The sequence below is a fragment of the Scedosporium apiospermum genome (genome assembly GCF_000732125.1).
Source record: "Scedosporium apiospermum strain IHEM 14462 chromosome Unknown SEQ_SAPIO_0088, whole genome shotgun sequence".
Taxonomy (NCBI): domain Eukaryota; kingdom Fungi; phylum Ascomycota; class Sordariomycetes; order Microascales; family Microascaceae; genus Scedosporium; species Scedosporium apiospermum.
Genome location: NW_015971789.1, coordinates 2,130,104 through 2,151,765, shown reverse-complemented (window position 1 = coordinate 2,151,765; position 21,662 = coordinate 2,130,104). Strand labels below are relative to the sequence as shown.

The 21,662-nt window shown below is 50.2% G+C and overlaps 4 protein-coding genes and 1 pseudogene across 4 annotated transcripts; 3 read left to right on the top strand and 2 right to left on the bottom strand.

The window, feature by feature from the left end:
• Positions 1-935: 935 nt before the first annotated feature.
• On the bottom strand, positions 936-3,590 carry SAPIO_CDS3571 (Cullin family protein; the record flags this gene model as incomplete). The annotated part of the gene is made up of 3 exons (XM_016786339.1): positions 936-1,110; positions 1,202-3,498; positions 3,585-3,590. The coding sequence occupies 3 exons, from the start codon at positions 3,588-3,590 to the stop codon at positions 936-938; spliced, it is 2,478 nt and encodes an 825-aa protein (XP_016644345.1).
• Positions 3,591-4,501: 911 nt separating this feature from the next.
• Positions 4,502-5,032, top strand: SAPIO_CDS3570 (annotated as a pseudogene; the record flags this gene model as incomplete).
• Positions 5,033-5,477: 445 nt separating this feature from the next.
• SAPIO_CDS3569 (Uncharacterized protein) lies at positions 5,478-13,522 on the bottom strand (the record flags this gene model as incomplete). Its single annotated transcript, XM_016786338.1, has 2 exons — positions 5,478-12,075; positions 12,135-13,522. 2 exons carry the CDS (start codon positions 13,520-13,522, stop codon positions 5,478-5,480), a joined length of 7,986 nt encoding a protein of 2,661 aa, XP_016644344.1.
• Positions 13,523-13,928: 406 nt separating this feature from the next.
• SAPIO_CDS3568 (Uncharacterized protein) lies at positions 13,929-15,636 on the top strand (the record flags this gene model as incomplete). The annotated part of the gene is made up of 2 exons (XM_016786337.1): positions 13,929-13,945; positions 14,013-15,636. The coding sequence occupies 2 exons, from the start codon at positions 13,929-13,931 to the stop codon at positions 15,634-15,636; spliced, it is 1,641 nt and encodes a 546-aa protein (XP_016644343.1).
• Positions 15,637-18,016: 2,380 nt separating this feature from the next.
• On the top strand, positions 18,017-19,434 carry SAPIO_CDS3567 (Uncharacterized protein; the record flags this gene model as incomplete). The annotated part of the gene is made up of 3 exons (XM_016786336.1): positions 18,017-18,089; positions 18,162-19,042; positions 19,120-19,434. 3 exons carry the CDS (start codon positions 18,017-18,019, stop codon positions 19,432-19,434), a joined length of 1,269 nt encoding a protein of 422 aa, XP_016644342.1.
• Between the last annotated feature and the right edge of the window lie 2,228 nt (positions 19,435-21,662).

The following is a 21,662-nucleotide window of genomic DNA, read 5'->3' as shown; positions in this document are numbered from 1 at the left end:
TTCGTCGCGTATCCAGGCTTTCCGGTTCTGAAAGATGGATTCTGATCGGGTTGCGGTGTTCGACTTCAGAGGTTGGATTCGGTTCGGTATGCCTAAAGCTGGTGTCTTCCTCGCGAATCTCGAAGTTTGAGGCGAACAGAAAAAATAAGGTAGGTAGATATGTCTCTCTAAGCTTAGTGGATTTCGAGTCGTATGTCTTTTGATTGCAGTATCCGATCGGGCAAGTTGAATATCAAGAATGATAAAAGATATTTTGGGAACAAAGTAGGTTGAAACGACAGTGATCCGGGATATAAATATTTGGACGGGTATAGAGAGGCACGAATACAAATAAGTCTCTTGCTGGATTTTGCTCTGCTTCTTTGTTCTTGGACGAGTCCGAGGCTCTGGCACGCAGGTCAAAGAGCCTGCCCGGCCCAGTGCCTTTGTCCAGAGAGATGAACAGGACTAGATTGATTAGCAAACAAGCACCTATTTATACTTGAGATAAGAGCCATGAAGCCAGGGTAGGAGGCAATACTGGAGCTATGAGGCATTGAATCCTGGTCTCTTCAGCTCCAGCGTGAGGGAGGACTGGTGCCTTCAGCTTCTGAAAGTGTAACAAATCTGAAGCCCAGTTACTAGGAATGGTTTGCTTCCCCTACCATGTAGTTACACTAGTGTAAAGAAATTGAAGAGGAAGCTCACTGAATTTGTCTTTCATATCCACCTGAGCAGTGCAGTTCATTGAGAAGAATCAGAAATAAACTTGCAACCATCATTCATGTTTCATGTGAACTGAAACCTTCACACCACCCTCTGAAGACAACCATGTGTATATCGAAAATCAAGCGACACAAATGCATCATGCCCTGCCTTCCAAAAACGCCTTGCACTGCAAGAAATAAAGCAAACCCTTCTTATCACTGCTCAATCACACCCTGCCAAGTTCTTTCTTATGCTAGATATCGGTAGGTGGGGGTTGATGCATCTTCGACACGCTCAAGGTAGTCTCGTGCAATGAGATCTTCAATACGCCTTTTAATCATAGGCAACTCAGGCTTAAATCTGCCAACAAGTTGATCAAGGACCTCGGTGATGAGTTGAGTGTGCATAAGCTGCTTTCGTTGCCTGATTTTTTTTTTAAGATGTTTTGTTAGCCAACCATAATAACATTTTGCCTCCTTTGTGGAGATACTACGGAAATGAATGCAAAACTTACTTCATGATTCGGACAATGGCAGCATCGATCAAATGTGATCTAGTTTGGTCCGCCTTAGCAGCTGTCACCTTCCTCTCCTCATCACCCTCGACCTTCGAAACCGATGTTATCGTGGGAGCCTTGATTTTGATTGTCTTGCTAGCGAATGCGTTGTTGAACTTGAACCTGTCTCCGGGCTTGACAACCTTGTTCTGAGGGTCTTTAGCAAGGACTCGGCACTTCGGAGCGACAGCGAGCGCCATCAGCGTTCTTGTGAGGTCAGGTGCGGGTATGTTTGTCTTGGCCTGAATCTCCTCAAACGACAGAGATTCGTCGTCATCCATCTCATTGAAGAGCAGAAGGACAACCATGCCGTAGGTAGGAGCGCTGACTTCGTAACGCCTCTCGCGCGCCAGAACGCCTGATTTACCTGGAACAGGTGGGAATGTGCACCTAATATCCGCCGAACCAAGTGTGCCGACCCAGGTAAGCTTCCTTCCGACGCGATTCTGGAGATAGTGTTGTTTGATGCTATCATGTAATTTCCTAATCTCCTCCGGGTAAGTGCATGGCGCGACGTCGCCATATCCGATCTGTGACGAACGGCCCATTACCTCTGCGGGCCAATTGTTCGTCGTAAGAATGCTGATGGAGACGTCAATCGCGCCAGCATCGCCCGTCACCAAGCGCATCTGTTCGCGGTAGTTGGCGGTAAACTCGGCCGACGTGTCCAAGTCTCGAAGCATGCCCTCAAACTTGAAGGCAAATTGATTTCCAAACTCTTGCTTCATACGTAGGATGAGCTGCTTCTCTACTTCGTGGCTGCCCGACTTGGAATGGAGGAGGCGGCGTGCCAAATGGCGTTGGTAGTAACGCTCGAACATGTCCATGTCATTGAGGTAGCACATAAGGGCAATGGCCTTTTCCAAGATGACGTCGATCTCTGCTTCCGTCTTATCGCGGATGCCCCGTCGCAAACTGTCGTCGATAAAAAGTGACACAAACTCAGACGAGCGATCGAAGGAGTTGATAAAAGAGGAGAAGCTCTTGGTGATGGCAGTCTGGATAGAGAGGTCTTTCTTGAAGCATTCGGACCAGATTCTATCGAACTTATCCTTTAGGCTCAACACATCATCAACCCATTTGATAGCCGCCGCTGTCTGCTGGGCAGCAGCGGTGAGTTGGGAAGGCTTGGTCCGGCCGCCGGCCTCGTTTTTGCCAGCGGCTTCGTCGTTCTTGTCAGCCTCTTCGGGCGCAGAGGCCGCAGGAGTCGAGAAATCAGTGGCTTGCAAAACTCTTTGGATCTCTCTTCCTAATTCAATAACATGGCTCTCCAGAACTCTCGTAACCTTGCCCTTTGCTGTAGGATCGAGGCTTACGAGGGAATACAATGTCGAGAGTTCTTCGAGTTTTCCACTGTCAACGAGCCACTTGAGGCCAGTATCCAGAGCCAAGAATTCATCGAGGTGCTTATGGACCATCTCTTCTTCCACAAGTGAGACAAGCCTGCCACGACTTTCGGCGAGAATCGTGGTGCCACATCTATCACTCTCCTCATTGAGTCTGTCGGGAGTATGTCGGATCCAGGCAGTGCAATCGCCTTGGCCGAGGAGCCTCTGGGCCTCGTTCGCGTAGAAGTCCCTGGTGACTCTCAGAAATTCCGGTTCGAAACGCGTCAGATACAACCTCTCAAGTCTCGCCTCTTGATCGGTCTCGTAAAGCCCATCAAGGAGTCCAATGCAATTCCTGATAAGTCCACGGTCGACGATGTCTCCGGCTCGCTCCATCTCGATCTGGTCAATGAGAACAGTGACTAGAAGATCTATAAGGGGTACTCCATTGATCTCGGCCTTCAATACGTCGTCACGGTAAAGTCCAATGGTCGTCGTGAAAATGGATGGGTGTTTAGCAACTTCCGTGCAACTCTTGTCCATATACATCAAAATATCGGCGATCATGTTCATGGACGTCTCATGGTCCACCCAGGTATCTCGTAAGGACCGAAGGAGCTTCTGACCCAGTTGACGTCGCTCGTTGGCCGAGGTGGTTGCAGATTCAAGGGTAGCAACGAATTCGGGTGTGATGAAGTCGAGTAGCTTGGCCATGACATTCTCTCGAAGCCATTTCCTCTCAAAGTCTTTGATGCGTTCATATAGTTCAGGGCCCTTCTTCAGAATAACCACCTTATAGCCGACACGATATAGCTGTTCATACTGCCAATTCGAAGCGTTCATGTTGTGGATGTCGGTCATTGCGTCGCGAAGTGTATCCCAGCTCGATTCGAAGTAGTCCTTTTCACCCTGCTGACCTGACCCAGGCTGAATATTAAGTTAGCATCTCGCTCGATGTCCATGGTTGTCATGGGTTAAGCTAGCACTTAGAGGGGAGCTGTGAAGGTTCATACCCGCATCACGCGGCGAGGGGGTCGAGGGGGTCTGATTTTCCCCCTCGCACCTCCCCGACCAGAAATCATCGCTCAGATTTCGAAATGCGCTGATAGAGGTAGGGTTGGGGGTCGTGGGAGCCGTGGGGTGGAGGAGGTGGAACGCCGCAACGGGACGTCAGGCGAAATATAAACACCTCCAGATAGGTCGAGGCAATGTTCCTTGTCCAAAGCAATGTATTCGGTTTTATCGGGTTTCCTGAATCACCTAGGGATGGCAGATGCTGTTTAGTGCTGGCATGAAACGTGGGTGCTTGCTTTGGTTGTCTGAGAAGACCTGGGCGCTGGGTGGGAGGAAGGAAGGTAGGTAGCTAGGAGGCGGTTCCAACGAACCAAGCGAAACCATTGATACTTTTTAGATTGTGAAAGGGTTAAAGATTGATAGCGCTCGGATTTTCCAAAGGAGCGAAGCAGTTACACTAGAACAAAAGCCCCGTGAGCTCCAAGCCAAATGGCATGGGAAATAACGGAAAGAGCAGGATGTTTTTAAGAGAAAGAAGCCATGGATGTGAGGTTCGAGGGTTGGGTCGGGCCTGCCTATGGACTGGTATAGTCCCAGAGATGTATTACTTGTACTTCGTAGTGGGTATTGGATCACCAATTGAGGAGGGGTTTATCGATAAGGCGCGTTTTAAAGGCGGCTGTCACGGAGTTTGGCACCTGTCGGCAGCTGCTATAGAAAATAAGCTAGAGACGTCATAACCTGACGCGCTGGGCGAAGAAAAAAAGTCGCATTAGTGTACGAAGTATACCTTCTTCATCTCAGAGCAACTGTAACGAGAGATTCTGTTCACATCTTCCTCAACTCTCCCTTACGTTCCGTCTACGCCCTCCGTCCAACTACTCTAAGCTCAGTCTTGTATAATCGCGTATCCACCATGGCCTCTAGGTTCTCACCTCTACTGCGCCTTATGCGCCCGACAACCACACCTCTGCGACTCCGTCGCCTCCCTGCGCCCGTCCACAACCGACGAGCCATTCCCATCCGCTTCGCGCATTCTATTCCCCGACCGCCACCTCGAACCGCTCCTCCCGCAAATGACTTCTCCACCTCCTCTGAAACCTCCACCGAAGAAGGTTCCTCCGAAACGCCTCCATCCAAAACCTACGCCGCGCCACCGCCCGCCCCCAACTCCTACCAGCTCTCTTTCACCTGCCTCCCCTGCGGCGCCCGCTCCACGCACAACGTCTCCAAGCAAGGCTACCACCACGGCTCCGTCCTAGCCACCTGTCCCGAATGTCGCAACCGTCATGTCATCAGCGACCACCTCGATATCTTTGGTGACAGGAAGATCACCGTCGAGGAACTCGTTCGCGAGAGGGGGGGCATCGTTAGGAAGGGCACGCTCGGCGAGGATGGCGATATTGAGTTCTGGGCAGATGATGGGAGTGCTGAGCCTACCAATTGAGTTGTGGAGGAAGGATTGAGCGCATGAATGAATATCTGGGACTTTTTGGCGTTTACGACACTGTAAATTTTTGCGAGGACTTCGCTGTTTGGCACGCATGGCCGGAGTTTGGATTGGACACTACTCAACACCTTTTGTACACTATCTAGAGAGAAATGATATACCCGAGAAGAGGCCAATTTGTAGAATAACCATAATTATTCTGGTTTTTGTTTCCTTTTCACTTTCTTTCTTTCCTTTCTCCCTTTCTCTTAGGCAAAACGCTGTGCGATATTTTTGATTCTCTACTTCGTATCTTGTTTTCAAACACATTGTCTGCAGGTAGGATAATCGATGAAAAATTTCCGGAATAACCAGCGTATACCCAAGCAAACCAAAAAAAGCACCCAATGAAACTGGAAAAAGAAAATGATACACCGTCCATGCCTTAGACGCGAATAAGTCCTTACCACCCCTTGTAAGCCTGTCTCATAGCCTTATGCTCACGGCCCTTAACCTTCCTCCTCTCCTTCTTCTTCTCAAACTTCTTGCGCTTCTCGCGACCAAACTTCTCCGGATACGCAACCGCCTCAATCTTCCGCTTCGCCGAGCGCTGCTCTCGCTTCTTCTTCACCCCTTCGCGAATCTCCAACAGGTACTTGCTGTACTCGGCCGTTCCGAGCTTCTTCTGCAGAGAATCCATGAGGATCTGAGCCCGCACTTTTAGACCTTCGTACTTGGTCTTAAATAGTTCGTCGGTTGACGATGGGGTGGGTATGTGCTTGTCCGTGAGGTGGTGTAGCGGGAAGAGTATTGTCTTGACGGAGCCGCGCACCCGATCGATGTTCATGCGGCGGCAGAGAGTCTCCAGCACCTCCATGGCAGTGACCTTGGCATTGACAGCCTCCGACTTAGGAGCGCCTTGCTTCCTGAGAATGTAAGAGAGTTTCCAGAACAGGAAATGCAAGTCCTTTCTCCGCCGGCTCGGTGCCGCGGCGGACTCTTCTCCTTCTTCGCCACCCTCTACCTCGCCACCCTCTTCTTCTTCTTCTTCCTCTTCATCTTCATCCTCTTCAGAGTCCGGGGCGGCGTCGTCCGTTACATTCTCTGGAAGGTGTGGGCCGAGGAAGATCAGGATTTGGCCAGTCTCCGTCGCCAGTTCCTCAGCAACTATTGGTGTACTCAGAATCCTAATGCCCAGACCCACAAGGTCCTCGATATCCGCACTCTTGAGCTCAGCCCCATACTTGCTCGCCAGAACCGTGCCGTTATCGGTATCTCGGCTATTACCCGCGAAATGGAGTAGGTATGAAGTCGTCAATCTAACAGCATTGAGCCTTACAGTATTGTCGCGGTGTACCATGCACTGGCGAATAAGACACCAGAGCTCTTCAGAATCAGGCGTGAACAGAGTGGTAGCGAATTTCTCTGCCACAACGCGCACGGCATCAATGGTCGAGTTGATACTATCCGCATCCAATTCCTCAGTCTTCTCAGAGCGAAGGATACCTAAAACATGATCTAGAAGCAGCCGAAGATCCTTCTCGTTCTTCGTGGCCCGGTCGCTAGAGTCAAAGTAAAATGCCAGGATTTTGAGGGCAAGCATAGATACGGCTGGATTCTCCTCGTTGCTGAGCCACGAACGGAGAAGAGTCAAGAACTTCTGCGTCTGCTCCTTGTCGGCCTTCTTAAAGATCTGTTTAATCAGCTCTCCTCCGGCAAGTCGGCATTTCTCACTATCGTCATTGGCAACGACAAAGACGAGCGGTAGGAAGCAAGCAGATGCGATCTGTTGGACGAAGTCTTCTGCAGACTTGAGCAAAAGTAGATGAATCACTTCCATGACAGAAAGACGACCGCCTTCTCTGTCATACTTGAGATTGGCAATGATGAAGTTCATCTGCTTCGACCATCGGGCCTTTTTCTGAGGATAGTCACGAAGGAATTGGAAGAAGGCGCCTCTGGCAAGATCTCTCGTCTCTTTGTCATCATTGGTGATCATGACGGTGCCGACGTAGTCTAGAATATCGTATACTGCCGCCGTCTCAATCTTGCGGTCGAGAACGCACCTGAGGAAGTTGAAAGTGACGGAGCGATATTGCGGATCCGTAAGATCATCTTTGAGCTTGCCAACCAGCATATCAACGGCTGCATCCTTCACCGTGACATCTTTTCTATCTCGAAGGACAACGGAAATCAATTTGAGGGCCGCCTGAGAAAGCTCTGAAGTGGTGGATGATGACATCCCGATGCTCTTGGTGGCTTCCTTCACGGCGACCTTGTACAAGCCGGCAGTATCGGAATTTGGGAAGGGAACCTTGGCAATGATATTAAGAAGTTTGAAAGTCGACATCTTGACCTCAGCCTCGCCATCCATAGCGGCATCTCCCAAGATGGGAATGAACCCTGTAATATTCGCTGCATTGCGTAGGTTGTCGTGTTTCTTCCAGACCGCCCGTAGGATGTCGAGAGCAAAGCGCACCAGCTTGTAAGTGTGTTTACTGGTGATAGAACGCTCGCCACTCTTCTTTCCGTGCTTCTGGACGAGGTACCTCCTCACCCGAGGGTCGACCTTTGGCTGTTCGACTGCGGTTTCTGCTTTGTATACTTCCTGGATGACTTCATAACAGAAAACTAGCGTGTCACGTCTCTCTGCGGCCGGATTATGGAGCAGCCCGGAAGTGATCCTTGACAGCAATGAGTCAATCTTGCGAACCATCCGGAGATCAACTTTTTGAAGCAGAAGAGCCTGAAGCGGTCGTATTAGATCGACTAGGTGCGTTATGGAGGCGGTCTTCGCAATCAACTCCAGTGAATCTTGGCTCTTGCTACTTTTAATTTCCTTCATCTGGGTGGTGTAGCCTTCGGCGTCCTTCTCTTGACCGGTAACACCAAAGATATCGTCCATGATGACCGTCACAATGGACGCTAAGCAGTAGTCGAGGCTTCCCTGTCCAAATTCAGGGATGACAGCCAACAGAATCGAGTGCATAGTGTAGGATAGAACGTGGAGCTGGTAGCCTCTCGTGAGGGCACCTCGGAGCTCCTTGAGAACAAACCCAAAGTATTCAGGGCCAAGAATGAGCGCAATTTTTACCAATGTGTCTCTCGCCATGTCTCTCGACTCGTCGGCCTTACTTCGCAAGATGTGGCTAATGTCGGTAAGGACGGCAGCAAGCCGTAGGTCCATTTCGTCAGGAGGAAGTAGCTTAAGCAATTTGACGATGATGACACCAACAGGGACACGATAGCTGACTTCGGACTCATCCTTTTCGTGTAGGTGCTTCAAGAGGGGGGGTAAGTAATTTTGGATAATGTCGGATGTAAACTTCTCGCCCTTTGGAATCGTTTCACCCAGTCTTCTAGACGTCTTGCTAGCAGCCTCTTGGGGTTTGTCCACGTCCATCGCATCAGCCGATGTCGGCTCATAGGCGGCTAGGAGAGGGTCAACAAAACGGCCTAGAAGGCGAATCAACGCCTTCTGGTGCTCTGGCTTCGACGAGATGTAGCTAATGTAACGCTGCAAGATAGATCGGCAGTGCTTCCAATCCAACGACGAAGCCAAGTCACCAATGACAATGGTAGCCTGCGCACCGAGTCCGTGATCGTCACTGCCTTCTTCGCGGCCGAAGATGAAGTGCTCCAAAAGAGGAATGAAGAAATGGGCTATATTCTGACTCGCCATTTCACTCTTGCTATTGGCCTGCTGCAAGATTTGCAAAGCTTCTAATTGCCGTGAGGTAGCGGGACTCAGAATGTTGAAGAAGAATTGAGGCTCAGACGACTCTTCATCGGTCTCGTCGAGTAATGCCGACAGGTCGGAGACGGAAGACCATTTCGCCATGCGGGATACTAGGCGACCCATCACACGAAGATACTCGCGCCGTATGGCACCGGATGGCTCTCGCGCACCGCTGTACATGGCCGGAAGAAGAACGCTCTTCAATTGCTTCTCAAAGACACCTCGCATAGTTTCATCCGTGCATGCGGCGGCATCGTCGATGTATTGACGCATCGCGTCGGCCGAGTTGGATGATAAAATGTTGAATTCTTCATCGAGTCGGATGTAAAACAGCAGATTGTGCAATATGGCAAGCCATTGGTGCGCCGCTAGGGGTTGTTCCCTTGGCTTGGACAGGGAGTTCAGAACCGCAAGGCGCCTATCGTAATCCGGCTCATCAATGCGCCCTTCAACGAACGAGTTAAGCTCTCGGCAGAACTCGGCAGACTCTTGAAGAGAGGGATCTTTGCTAGCGAGCACTAAATAAACACGGCATAGCGATTCTCTGTTCTCCCTGTCCTTGAAGTAACTGAAGAGCGACGCGATTGACTCGTGGATCTTCTCGAGAAGTTCCGGCTTGGCCGACGGATTTGGTAATGGCTCCTGGAATGTCACGAAACGTTCGAGGACGAGGATGATCCGGCCTTTAGTCTTCGGGCTGACCCGGCGAGGCGGTTGAGCAAGGAACCTCGTCGCCAGTTCGAGGACACCCTGTACATTCTGGGAGTTATCAACAATGGGCGATATCTCAATGATCGCCTCAACGCAGTTTTCTAGAAGATCGTTCCCTAGATTTGGCGTCTCGAGCAGGTTTGTGACGTTGGTCAAGAGTCTGTCCAGGACAGGTTTCAAGAGTTCATCTTGAATAAGCCCGTTGTTGATAGATTCCGCTGCTGGTGCCACAGCAAGAGAAATCAGGTTCCTGATAATGCCCAGAACAAAGACTTTGACCTCAGGCTTTCCCTTCTCCACCGCCAAGCATTCGACAAGCTGTGGTACAATCCTGTCGTCAATGGACAGGAATATCGACTCTTGCGGAAGGGCCGACAAGGTAGAGAGGAGTTGCAACATTCCGGATACGCCTTGCGCAGATTCAACAGGCAACTTATCAATCCGCGGACTAATAATCTCCTTGACGATGAGATCTCCGTACGGTGTCCAATCGAACGAAGCGGCGTTTCGTAAAAGTGCAATGAGACACTTCAACGCAGTAGTCCTTGCAACCCGGAGAAGGGATACATTGCTGGGTTGGTCTTCACCATCATCCGGGCTATCATCCTTATCGTCCTGGCTAGATTCCTGGAGTTGGCGAGCCGAGTAGACCAAGCAATAAAGGATGGGATTTAGTAGGGTGTCCATATAGGGTAAGACTCCTGCGCCCATTTCAGAGACGAAAGAGCCCATCATATTCAGGAAACCAACTTGGCGTCTAATAGGGACAACTTCTAGCTCGACGTCGGTTGTCGTCTTTCCACAGGCATCGATGACCTTGACTTGGCCGAGCCCGCCAACTGCAATGTCAAGGAACTGGCCCAAATCCTCGACATCGAGATTGCGAAGGACCGCAAGCCTAGTGGCATCAAGTCCATGGCGACCACTGGCCCCTCCCTTCTTCGAAATCGATCGGCCGTATAGCAGTCGCAAAAGGATGGGTATCACTTCCACACGATGTTCAGGTTGAATGCGCTGTTCATCCCCTTGGAAGAGCAACGTAAGCTCATCCTTAAAACGACTCTCTTCCAGGAGATGTTCGAGACTCTCCTGATAAGGCTTTACACCGTCCTGTTTCCATGTGAAGATGGCCTTCAACGCAAGTCTTTGTACCTCCACATCTCCGTTTTCCATCTGCTTTAGGAGAGACTTGTAAACCAATTCATGGTTGTAAAGGACCTTAGGGTTCACAAATTGGCCAAAAACTCCAAGCATTGCCTTCCTATCGGCCAACGACCACCCTTTGCCTCCTTGAGATTCTTCTTCCTCCTCATCCGGGGTTTCAGAAGTCTCTTCGCCAGCAGCGGCCCATCCCAGGAAGGACGGTACAAACATGCGCGACCTCTTTTCAGCCAGTCTTGGGATAGCGGTCAAAAGTTTCAAAGCCTGTGCCCGAGCATTTGGAGAATGGGGCTCGACCGTATATTGCTGGTCATCAAAGGATTTCAGAGTTTTATCGAGCGGGTTATCGATAATGTCATAAAATTCCTCGGATAATGCTTCTAGCCCTTGAACGTTCTTGCACTCGAAATCGGAGACAAATTTGCGAGAGCTGCTATTGTTGAGTTGTTGTGGACCGGCCCATCTCGGAGAAGGCACACCGAGCCACTGGAAGGCTAGGTCGGAAACAGCATCCTCGCCGGTCTTTGTTTGGCAGACCAGTTGTAATGCTTCCACAGCACCATCCCAGATTGGAGCCATCTTCACGTTGAACATTCCAAACAAGAATGAGGTTATGGCAAGAGCTGTCAAGGAATCCGAGGCCAACGAGGAATAGGACTGGCCAAGTTTCCGCAAGTACATGGTGATTTTCCGACAGTTAGCAAGTTCAACAGGGGTGTCTTCTATCTCGAGCATAGTTTCAATAACACCATCAGGCTGAGTATTTTGACCGTCCAGCTCGGCGAGCACCTTCAGAGAGACTTGCCGAAGTTCATGGGACGGGCTAGCCAGGTTTTCAATGAGGGACTTAGTGACGGCGTCATTATCGAAAGACTGCGAGTCATCGCTACCTGCGTCCTGAGCCCCCTTTTTTAACTTCTTCGAGTGCTGAATATAAGTCATATAAGATTCTAGAAATCCTACAGACCGACAGAATCTGGGTACCGCAGCTCGTAGAAGAGGGCTTAGACTATCGTCGACACTTCCGGCTGCTGCGCTCATACGAAGATAGGCATGGAGCCCTTGGCTGACTATAAAGTGAACCTCATCCGAAGCCAGAGTGGAGGACGGCCGTAAAGCTAACTTCAGTTTCCTAAGCAAAAGTTCCGCGATCCTGGCGTTTGTGGAAGGGTGCACTCCGGCAGATTCCAAAACTTTCAGAAGGGCTGCGTACTTTGGCAGGCATCGGTCTCGCCAGGTCTGAGGATCTTTGTCGTATACTCCGCGCTCGGGGAAAGGAGACACCTCAAGCCTTTCGAACTTTGAGACGATGTGATCCTGCCATTGCCGGGGTAAATTGAACACCTCTTTATCGCCGGCCGACGGGATGGCATTGCAGCGTGCCATGCGGCTAATGTAAATGCACAGCAAGTCCTCGTTTCCATTGTCAGACCAGTTGCTCACAATAAACCTGAGCCTCTTAGTTAGTATGACCACCAGTATTGAAAAGTTGGAAAAGGGGATACTAACGCTTGGAAACTTCCCAGGAAGAGACTTCTAAACCTCACGGGGTCGAGGTCCGCGAAATATGCGCAGAATGGTATGTACCAGCCTCGGAATGGATCTCTGGTGAGGATAGTAGAGAAGGAAAGAATTGAAGGAGTAAGCGCGTGGATAGGCGCGTATACCCAGACCGTGGCTATGTTCACCATGACGTGTCTCCAAAACTGATGCTTGATCTGAGCCGACCCTGAGTCCTGCCACTTGGTGGCGATGGCCAAGAGGTCCATGAGAGACTGGACCAAAACCTCCCAGTCATTTACACGAGAACCCTTTCGCACACCGGAAAGCGTGCCTATTACTCTGATTAGAGGCACGCTAGGATATTCAACATCTGCATTATCATTATTAACCGTAGTCCCGGAGGGTTTTGCGAGATCAAATAAGACCTGTGAGATTGGCTCGAGGTTGGTGGCATTAGAGTGATGGATTAGGCTGGTAAGTACACCACAGGTGACGTTGGTCCATATCGGAGGGTCGGTGAGGTTGGAATCTTGAGGCGGAATAGAATGTAAAAGAGCTGTGAAAGTGGCGGGGCCGGTAGAATGTATGGTATCACCAGATCCTTTGATGGCCTCAGCATACATTGTCATTAATCCATCCTGGAAAAGCTCGAACTGGCGGGATTCGTAGGCCCTGTAAAGATCCTGTCTAGTATGCTCGACTATAAGGGGAAGAGCCGTTCGCCGATGATTTGGGGCGGCGGCTTTCTTGATGAGGAAGCTCATCGCCTCGGCAGCGAATCGAGCAATATGAGGCGGGCGCTTGGCCTTTCCCAGGAGGGGGGAAATGACATCGTAGGTCGGCCGGAGGTCTGGGGTCAAGAGTTTGTATAAGCGCTTGAACAAGAAGGCCAGAGACGTAAATGTCCACTCGATGACCTCGACAGGCTGAGATTTGCTTGCGATATCGACTATAAGCTGAAGCGCGAGAGGATAATGCTTCTCGAAACGCGGGCCGAGGTCCCTTGCGAAAGCTGTAAGGAGATCGAGGAGCGGTTCTAAACTTTCTTTGTCTTGTTCGGAAATATACTGGACGAAGAGTTGCATAATGCGATCCTCGAAATGCAGAATCTGAGGCAGGCTCTCGGACAGAGGAAGAGCCTCCCTCTTAAAACCGACAAAGCCCTTGGATATATTGAGCTCATTCCACCTTTGAAGTCCATTGTTGAAGTATGAGGTTGTCGTCGAGAGATCTTCGGCTTCGAGATCGTGCCGGCGAACTTTCTTCAAGGGATCGAGGGTATGGAGTTTCGAGATCTTCGAATTGAACGACTCCCATCGGTGATTCTTGTGTGGTGCCGCATCTTTGACGCCTCGTCTAGCCTTTGAAATACGGCCAGAAGACACGGCAGGCATCTTGATTCAGGGTGCACTCTCCTCACAGAGCTCGGGCAAGTTCTGTGGGTAGGGCGGTTTTTTTTTTGGTAATTTTTTTCTTTGGGATCTTGTCTCCAAGTTCACAGTCCATCTTCTCAGAAGTGCCCCTCCAAAATTTCTGAGTTTCCAAAAAATTTCGGCGGCTGATCATCGGCAAAGCCGATAAGATAACATTCCTATCTCTTATCGGACCAATCATAGGCATGATAGCCCTTTCTCAATTGAGAATTTAAGCTAACGCCACAGATGCATGGGCAAGAGCGACGGACCTAGCTTCCAGGCTTGAACCAACATCATCCCGCCGCCGCTCTAACCTCCATATCCCTCCTCCTATATCTCACCTCGTCACGATCCTTCACACTCACCCCCAAAGAAGGATGCCAAAATGGATCCACCAAAAATGTAGGTCATTCCTAAACTTCCATAAGACTGCCTGTCTTTCCGAAAAATTAACTTAAATTCATATTAGCCTCGTCCTTGGAAGTGTGAGTGGACAGCTCAAAGCTGCCTTTGGCAAGGTGGCTGCTCTACAGGCGAAAAACAACTTCGCTCTACTCCTCATCACCGGGAACCTATTCAGCGAATCCGGCGACGATGATGTGGTAACGGCGCTTCTCAACGGAGAAATCACTGTCCCCTTACCTACATACTTTACCGTCGCGACAAATGCCCTCCCATCACGAATATGCGAAAAGGTCGCGGCGGACGAAGAAATTTGCGAGAACCTTCATTTTCTAGGAAAGCGCAGTGTAACCAATACATCTGAGGGTATTCGCATCGTTACCCTCGGTGGTATCCTAGACGAGACGATTGTCGCGGGGCTCTCGACCGAGCAATACCTACCCCTCCACACATCGCAGGATGCGACTAGCCTAAAGGGCGCGCAGTCCGCGGATATCCTTTTGACCACTATGTGGCCCAATGATGTTACGAAAGGTTCAAAGGTCCCACTGGCATCTGGCTACACGCCTGGGCGAGGCTCGGACGAGATTGCTGCGCTTTGCGCAGCTCTCAAGCCGAGGTATCATTTCACGACTTCACCAGACGCATTCTTCTGGGAGAGAGAGCCCTTCATGCATGAACCGCAAGACGAGTCTGGGAAATCCGGAAAACCAAAGTTCACGCGATTCATAAGCATGGCGCCTTTTGGCAACGATAAGAAGGCGAAAGCGCTTTACGCGTTCTCGCTGCCCAAGGTCGACACAGTGGTCGAGATTCCTCCGGGCACGACAGCTTCACCTTTTGCTCATCATATCCGAGCTTCAAGGAAGCGCCCGCATGAGAGCACATACAGCCGGTTTCAACATGATGAGAGGGAGCATGGATACAGCAAACACAGACGGCGGCGATCGCCGCCTCCCGGACCAGACAAATGCTTCTTCTGTCTATCCAACCCAAATCTTTCATCCCATATGTGTTGCGCGATCGGTGACGAGAGCTACCTCGCGACGGCGAAGGGACCGCTGCCGGCTCCGGATACGTTTGCCAAAGAGGGTCTTGACTTTCCCGGCCATTTCATCATCATCCCGCTTTCACATGCGCCAACGACCATTTCTATGGGCGACGTGTTGGATCCAGAGAGCACCTCCGTTAAGACATATAAGGAGATGACACGGTTCCAGGAGTCGCTCCAGGCAATGTTGGCAAAGGCTTCTAACTTCAAACTTGGGGCGGTGACATGGGAGATATCTAGGAGCCGTAGTATCCATCTACATTGGCAGCTCCTCGCCACACCAGCGGATCTGATCCGGAAGGGCCTAGTCGAAGCGGCCTTCAAAGTTGAAGCAGAGAATCAATCATATCCACATTTCCAAACCACTGACCTAACCCTAGAGAAGCAAGTTGAGTTTGGAGACTACTTCCGGGTCTGGATATGGGCGGATGACGGCGACTCAAAAATTAAGGGTAAGAGTCTCGTCATGCCGCTCGATCCAGAATTCCGTTTTGATGTGCAATTCGGCCGACGGGTAATGGGTAAACTGCTCGGCCTTGAAAGTCGGCTCGTCTGGCAGAACTGCGTCCAGGATGAAGAGGAGGAGACAAATGATGTGGCGGCATTTAGGGCGGCCTTTAAGGAGTGGGATTTCACATGATGCAACAGTGTTCCTTTGGACACCTCATCTGTACATTAAATATATAGATTCCTTATCTGGATATAGAGCCGGCGAAGAGGCGTACCGGGCTTTTCAGGAGAACTCAGAAGGCCGTGGCGGCTACTGCTGCAGAGCGAGGAGCTTGAGAAAGCTTAACATTCATAGATCTGGCGACTAATATTGAGATACGCTTGAAGACGGTTCAACTCTCACGTAGCCTTATGACATAACAGTTAAATTTGAAAACCAATGAATATCAATTGATGTCTTTACCAAAACGAGGCCTTTACAGGCTCTGATTACTGTGCCCGACTTGCCAGCCCTGGCCATGTCCGAAAGTGAATGCCACTTGGCATAAAAGCCCATCGAACTGGTCACGATCTATCTGTACCGCTTCGCTTGATACGCGCCTCGAACATCTATCTCCAAATCAGACTCAAGGTGTGGTAGTACAGGCCGAAACTCGCTCGGCGTAGTGCAAATTTCCATTTCCATTTGCACCTACATATGTTACGTGCCCCGAACTACGTGGGAGCATTTTACTCGCCTCATCTAGCACGTTCTACCACATGGTTCAAGGCTTGGTGGACAACATCAAGCAGGCTTCAGTCAGCTTCGTAAAATTATATATTCTTTATCACCCCCGGAACCTTCCTCTGCTCTGATTTTCGATCATTCCTTAGTAAATAACTCCCATTTCCTTACCCCTACTATATTGGTTCCCTCCCAAATCATAACTAAGCCGCAACATGTCCCCTCAAGAGGAAGTTGTCTTATACCGCGGCCAGCCTAACATTCCCGCATACCTGCCTCCGCCCGGGGACTACCAGTGCCAGGCTTGGATCCCAGCCCCTCCGCCTGTTTATGGCCAGGCTTGGATTCCAGCCCCTCCGCCTGTTTACGGCCAAGCTTCGATTCCAGCTCCTCTGCCTGGTTACGGCCAGGCTTGGGCTCCAGCACACCAAGCCACTCCAAATGTGACGTTTACGCTACAGAGTAACAACCTCTCCTTCCATTATACTGGGCCAGATAGTTGCTTAAGTACCCAGTATGCTTTCATGATTGCGGGAAACGTTGCGCAAAGCATAATGAGACGTTGTATGTTGCTGCAAGCTGCGTTTTTTTTTCCCGGTCCAAATGCTTGCTGACACTATCTTTGCTATAGGAAACGGAGCAGGAACATCGTACCGGGTGCGGGATGACTGCAGTGCTGAGGTGTGAGACAATCTTTCTCTCTTTTCTCCTTTTCCCTTTAGTTTTGGGCCATCTGAGATCTCCACTTCAATAAAGAATTAAGAAGGCTAGCATCAATGTCAAAGATGGAAAACTATCTGTAGTTGGTTCTGTAGAGAACCTGCCCCCATGAACGTGTCATGCAAGCTCGCCTTTGGATAGTTGATGTGGGCTGCCAACTGTTATGAGGAGACTCTGCTATAATGGAATACCAAGAGTAATCTTGTTGTTGAACCTTGAGGCCAGAGAAGCTGTTCAAATAGGAGTTCTTTGGCTACCTCTGAGCTGATATATCTTTTGACAGCTAGAACAATGGAAGAAGAAGCTGAGAAAAAAGCACCAAAAAAAGAAAGAAAGAAAGAAAGAAAGAAAGAAAGAAAGAAAAAAGAACCAAAAGGAGGTGTTTAACTCGAAGCTCAACCACGCGGGATCTGACAATTCGAAGGACTACACACAACAACAGGTCAATGACACAATGGAGAATAGAGCATTCTGTTATTGATCAGTTTTCACGTTTTCAAGGCTGGAGTTTTGGTCACTCTAGAGCCGAGACATCAATCAACATTTAGAAAACTACGAAGTAGCAGTATTATATTTGCAGTTTGCAGGTGAGATCATATTAACGCCCTCATATTAGATTAATGTTGATAGTGGTCGATTGCTTGGTAGCTTGGTCGCTGAAGAGACCCATCTCATTCTTGCAAGCAAACGTATACTGCTGCCTCCAGCAAGTTTGTCTGGCAGACCAAGGCTCTGAGGCAGCTGTTGGATTCTGAATTGTTTGCTCTGCACTCCCAGTTGTTGAGGTTTATGTACTTCGTCGGCTGGCGCATTGCAGCTGTGTCATTTGGTGTGTGGATCTTAGCCCAAAACCTTAATCATGCAACAAGAACAGCTGGCCTCACAGTGATTATTTTTAGATTTTTATTTTATTTTCGCAAACGCCCTCCAAAACCCGGGACTTCCTTCGCCTTTCCCAAACCACCTCCCGTGGTAATTTCTCCGCAACGCCCAATTTCCTTCTTCCCGGTTTAGTACGGCGACCTGCCCTACTTTCTGGTCATTTCAGTCTGCTCTTTTTTCTTTCTTCCCTTCCTCTGGTTTAGGGAGAAATACGGGACGGACCAAACGGGTGGTGACAACCATCATGAGGTTCTCCCTGCTTTCCATTGGCCTTCTGGCCTTGCTTACCCCTTTAACAGCAGCCTGGAGCAAGGAGGGTTAGTAGCTGGGCGCTTCAATTTCATCTGCTTACGACTCGAAGTTACAAACTGACAATCCCATCTCTTCAGATCGCGAAATCTTCCGTGTCCGCGATGAGATACGCGCGCAGGAAGGTGGAGACCTGACCTTCTACGACATCCTTGAGATCCCGCCCAATGCCAGCCAGGACGAGATAACCAAGGCCTACCGCAAGAAGACGCGCTCTCTCCACCCCGACAAGGTCCGCCAGAACCTCATCTCCGAAAGCAAAAAGCGCAAGAAGAAGGACGGCAAGCCCGGCGTCAAGGCCACGAAGCCCCCGAGCGAGTCCGAGATCCGCAGCGCGCAGCGCCAGGCCTCGGAACGACAGACGCGACTTAGTTTGATCGCGAACATCCTGCGCGGACCCGAGCGAGCTCGATACGATCACTTTCTTTCGAATGGATTCCCTACCTGGAAGGGCACGAACTACTACTACAGCCGATACAGGCCCGGATTGGGTACTGTTCTGGTGGGGCTTTTCATCGTCGGTGGCGGCGGATTCCATTACCTTGCTCTCTACATGAGCTGGAAGAGACGGAGAGAATTCCTGGAGAGGTACATCAAGTTTGCGCGACAGACCGCTTGGGGCGAGAACCTTGGTATTCCGACAGGCGGAGCCGCGGCCGCCGCTGCGAGGCAATCCTATACCGCCGATTCCGACGCTGATGCCGATGAGGAGTCATACCAGCCTCGCAACCGACGGGAGAGGCGTCTTCAGGAGCGTGAGAGTCGCCGCGAGCAAGGAAAGAAGGCGCCCAAGAAGAAGTCTCCGGCTGCCAACCAGGAGGAGCAGTCTCAGGGCGGTCCTACCGGTACTAGGAAGCGAGTCGTGGCTGAGAATGGCAAGATCCTTGTCGTCGACTCTCTGGGCGATGTCTACCTCGAAGAAGAGGATGCTGATGGCAACGTGGAGCTCTTCCTCCTTGATGTAAGTATTAACATCTAACAAATCTTCTCCAATATCACATCCAGAAAGTCATTAACTAATGGTGTTCTCTTCTCTAGCCCAACGAGCTTCGCAAGCCCGACTTCACCGATACTGCCGTCGTGCGCGTTCCCCTCTGGGCTCTCAGGATGGCCATGCTCCGTGTCGCACCTCGCCCCCAGCCCGTAGCCATTGAGGATGATGAAGAGGAAGCGGAGAAGGAGAACGAGGTGGAAGACGACGACTCGGAACCGGCGCAACCTACCCCAAGCACCGGATCGGATGTTGGAGACTTTGAAGTGTTGGAGAAGTCTACCGACTCCCTGGAGAAGGCTAAGACCACGGGTGCGCAAGCGCAGACTGGTGGTAAGAAGAGGCGAAACAAGAAGAGGTGATGCAGCCTGGGGCTATGGTGGCCCTGCGTTTGGGGAAAGGGGGTGTGGTGTTAACCACCAAATAGGGGAGCGACATCCAAGACGTGGTGCAATACCGATCACGTATATATTCAAGTACAGATCGTATCGATTGCATTGCGGTGTATTGTAGCCTAGTCTTTTTTAAACTCACAATATCAAGCTATAGACAGTCCCTGCATCATGTTCACTTTTGCGGAACCTTTCTTCATTTCAAACAAGGCTAACGGGGCGTGTTGATCGAACTCACGGTTCCCCATGCACGCAATCGCAGGACAGGTTTCCAGCCGTTTCAATCATAAACTATCACGCAGCTATTGTTTACATTTGGTAGCTGTGGGCGCTATTCGACGATATATTCTTCGAAACAGGTCGCATGATACCTCCACAACTCAGCGTCAAAAAAGACAACATTGAACTTATTCCATTTCCGGGGCACCGTCCCATGGCTGGCGCGTTATGAGAGATCTTCAAAAAAAGGTTCTTTCTTATATGAGCGAGGATTTGTTGAGGACGGCGACCTGCCCCGCGCCTTCGCTACTTCGCACGTACATCATCGATGCATGGTTAGGTCTGGGGTTCCTCGGATTGGGCTCTCCCTTCTACAGGATTCAGGCACTTAAGTTCCAAAGGGAACCGTAGCATTAACAAGAATAAATGAGATTGGTACCTAATCAGCCGAGTAAACTTTCGTGTCGCTGGTTCATTGGATCCGGGGATTCGTTTTACTCGCCGTTCGGTCATAAAAGACAAGGGCCTCGTGGTCATGCATGGTCTGGCGGCCATCTAGTGTACATTAATATCCTGGCGCGGACGCTAGGATTAGGTTTGGAGGAGGGGTCATTGATGATCTTTGTTCACGCGAAGCAGTTCAGGAGGACGACTCTTGAAGTTCGACGAGTTGGGGACTATCGAAATTGAACATCGTGTAAAAGGGATATCTCATCGTGAAGAGCAGATGGAGGGGTAATGTAGAATTGCCACTGCTTGACCTAATAGTTTATTAAGAATTGAAGCTGGATTTTTAAGACTTTGCGCGTCATGTGGCGGAATGAATCAATTCCACATTTGATCCATCTCGATCTTTGGTGTGATGTGACCCTACAAGATTGCCCCTCCATCTCCCTCCATCTCCCTCGTTCAGTACCTGGCAGAACAACCAATTCATTGTATCAACCTCGACACCTCGTGCTGCTTCAACAGCAATGTTTGTCACTCTTCTGTCTCTCTTTCAGGGTTCCCAAACGCCACCGACATGGGTTCTCGTGTAGTATACATCTTCGACCAAGTATCAATCAATACCAAGTCGGAGAACAGTGATCAACAAATGCGGTGTACGTCGTAATTCGAGACGGAATCTCAACTTCAGGCACTCACATTTCCCACCCACCCTTGCGCCTGAGAATATATAGCCAGTAGATCCCAACAAAGTGGCAATCTAAACTCTCCTTTGTTTCCGATTTCTCTGCAATAGCATCCGCGGCCTGAGCAGTTTGCACCTAATCGTTTTCCACCTGACAGTTCCCGAGACGACGTCCCTTGGCATTTCTCACCCCCTTCGACACCAGGCACCAGATCCCAGACACCAAGCCCCCGCCTGGTCTTTTATTAGTCTCCGTCTATTGTCGCGACCCCCTCAAAAGCTCCCCGCCCCCTCTCATCCCCACCATCAATCCCACTTGGCCCTTCTGAGAGTCACCCACGTACATTACTGCCTGCCCAACAAACAGCCAACAGCCTCCTCCAGCAGGAACCAGATATCCATACACGTTCTCTGTTCTTCTTCTTCCCACAAGAACCAGACAGGAGCTCAAACCCAACTCCTTCATCTTCCCCGTGCATTCCGTATATACATTGCTATTGACACTCCCGCTCAAACTCTTCACGGGTGACCGCATTTACATAGCATAGTCAATATAAAACGTTTTGACACCTATTCCCCGTCTCGGCCCTTGCTTAAGCACACTTTGAAGAACAAGAACGACTCTTCGTCGCCGAAAACGAAGATCTTTTATCAAAGAGAACCCGGTGTTTTTCACTTTTATCCTTTCGATCGCACAGTTGCCTCGTCGAGCCGACCAGGATACGACTACGTTTCCTAGATTCGTTACACTTTCCAATCCTTACTTAGAACATCGAGAAGAAACAACAAGGTATACCGCATTTTGGGAACCCATCCAACCGTTCATACCACTAACCAACCGCCCAAG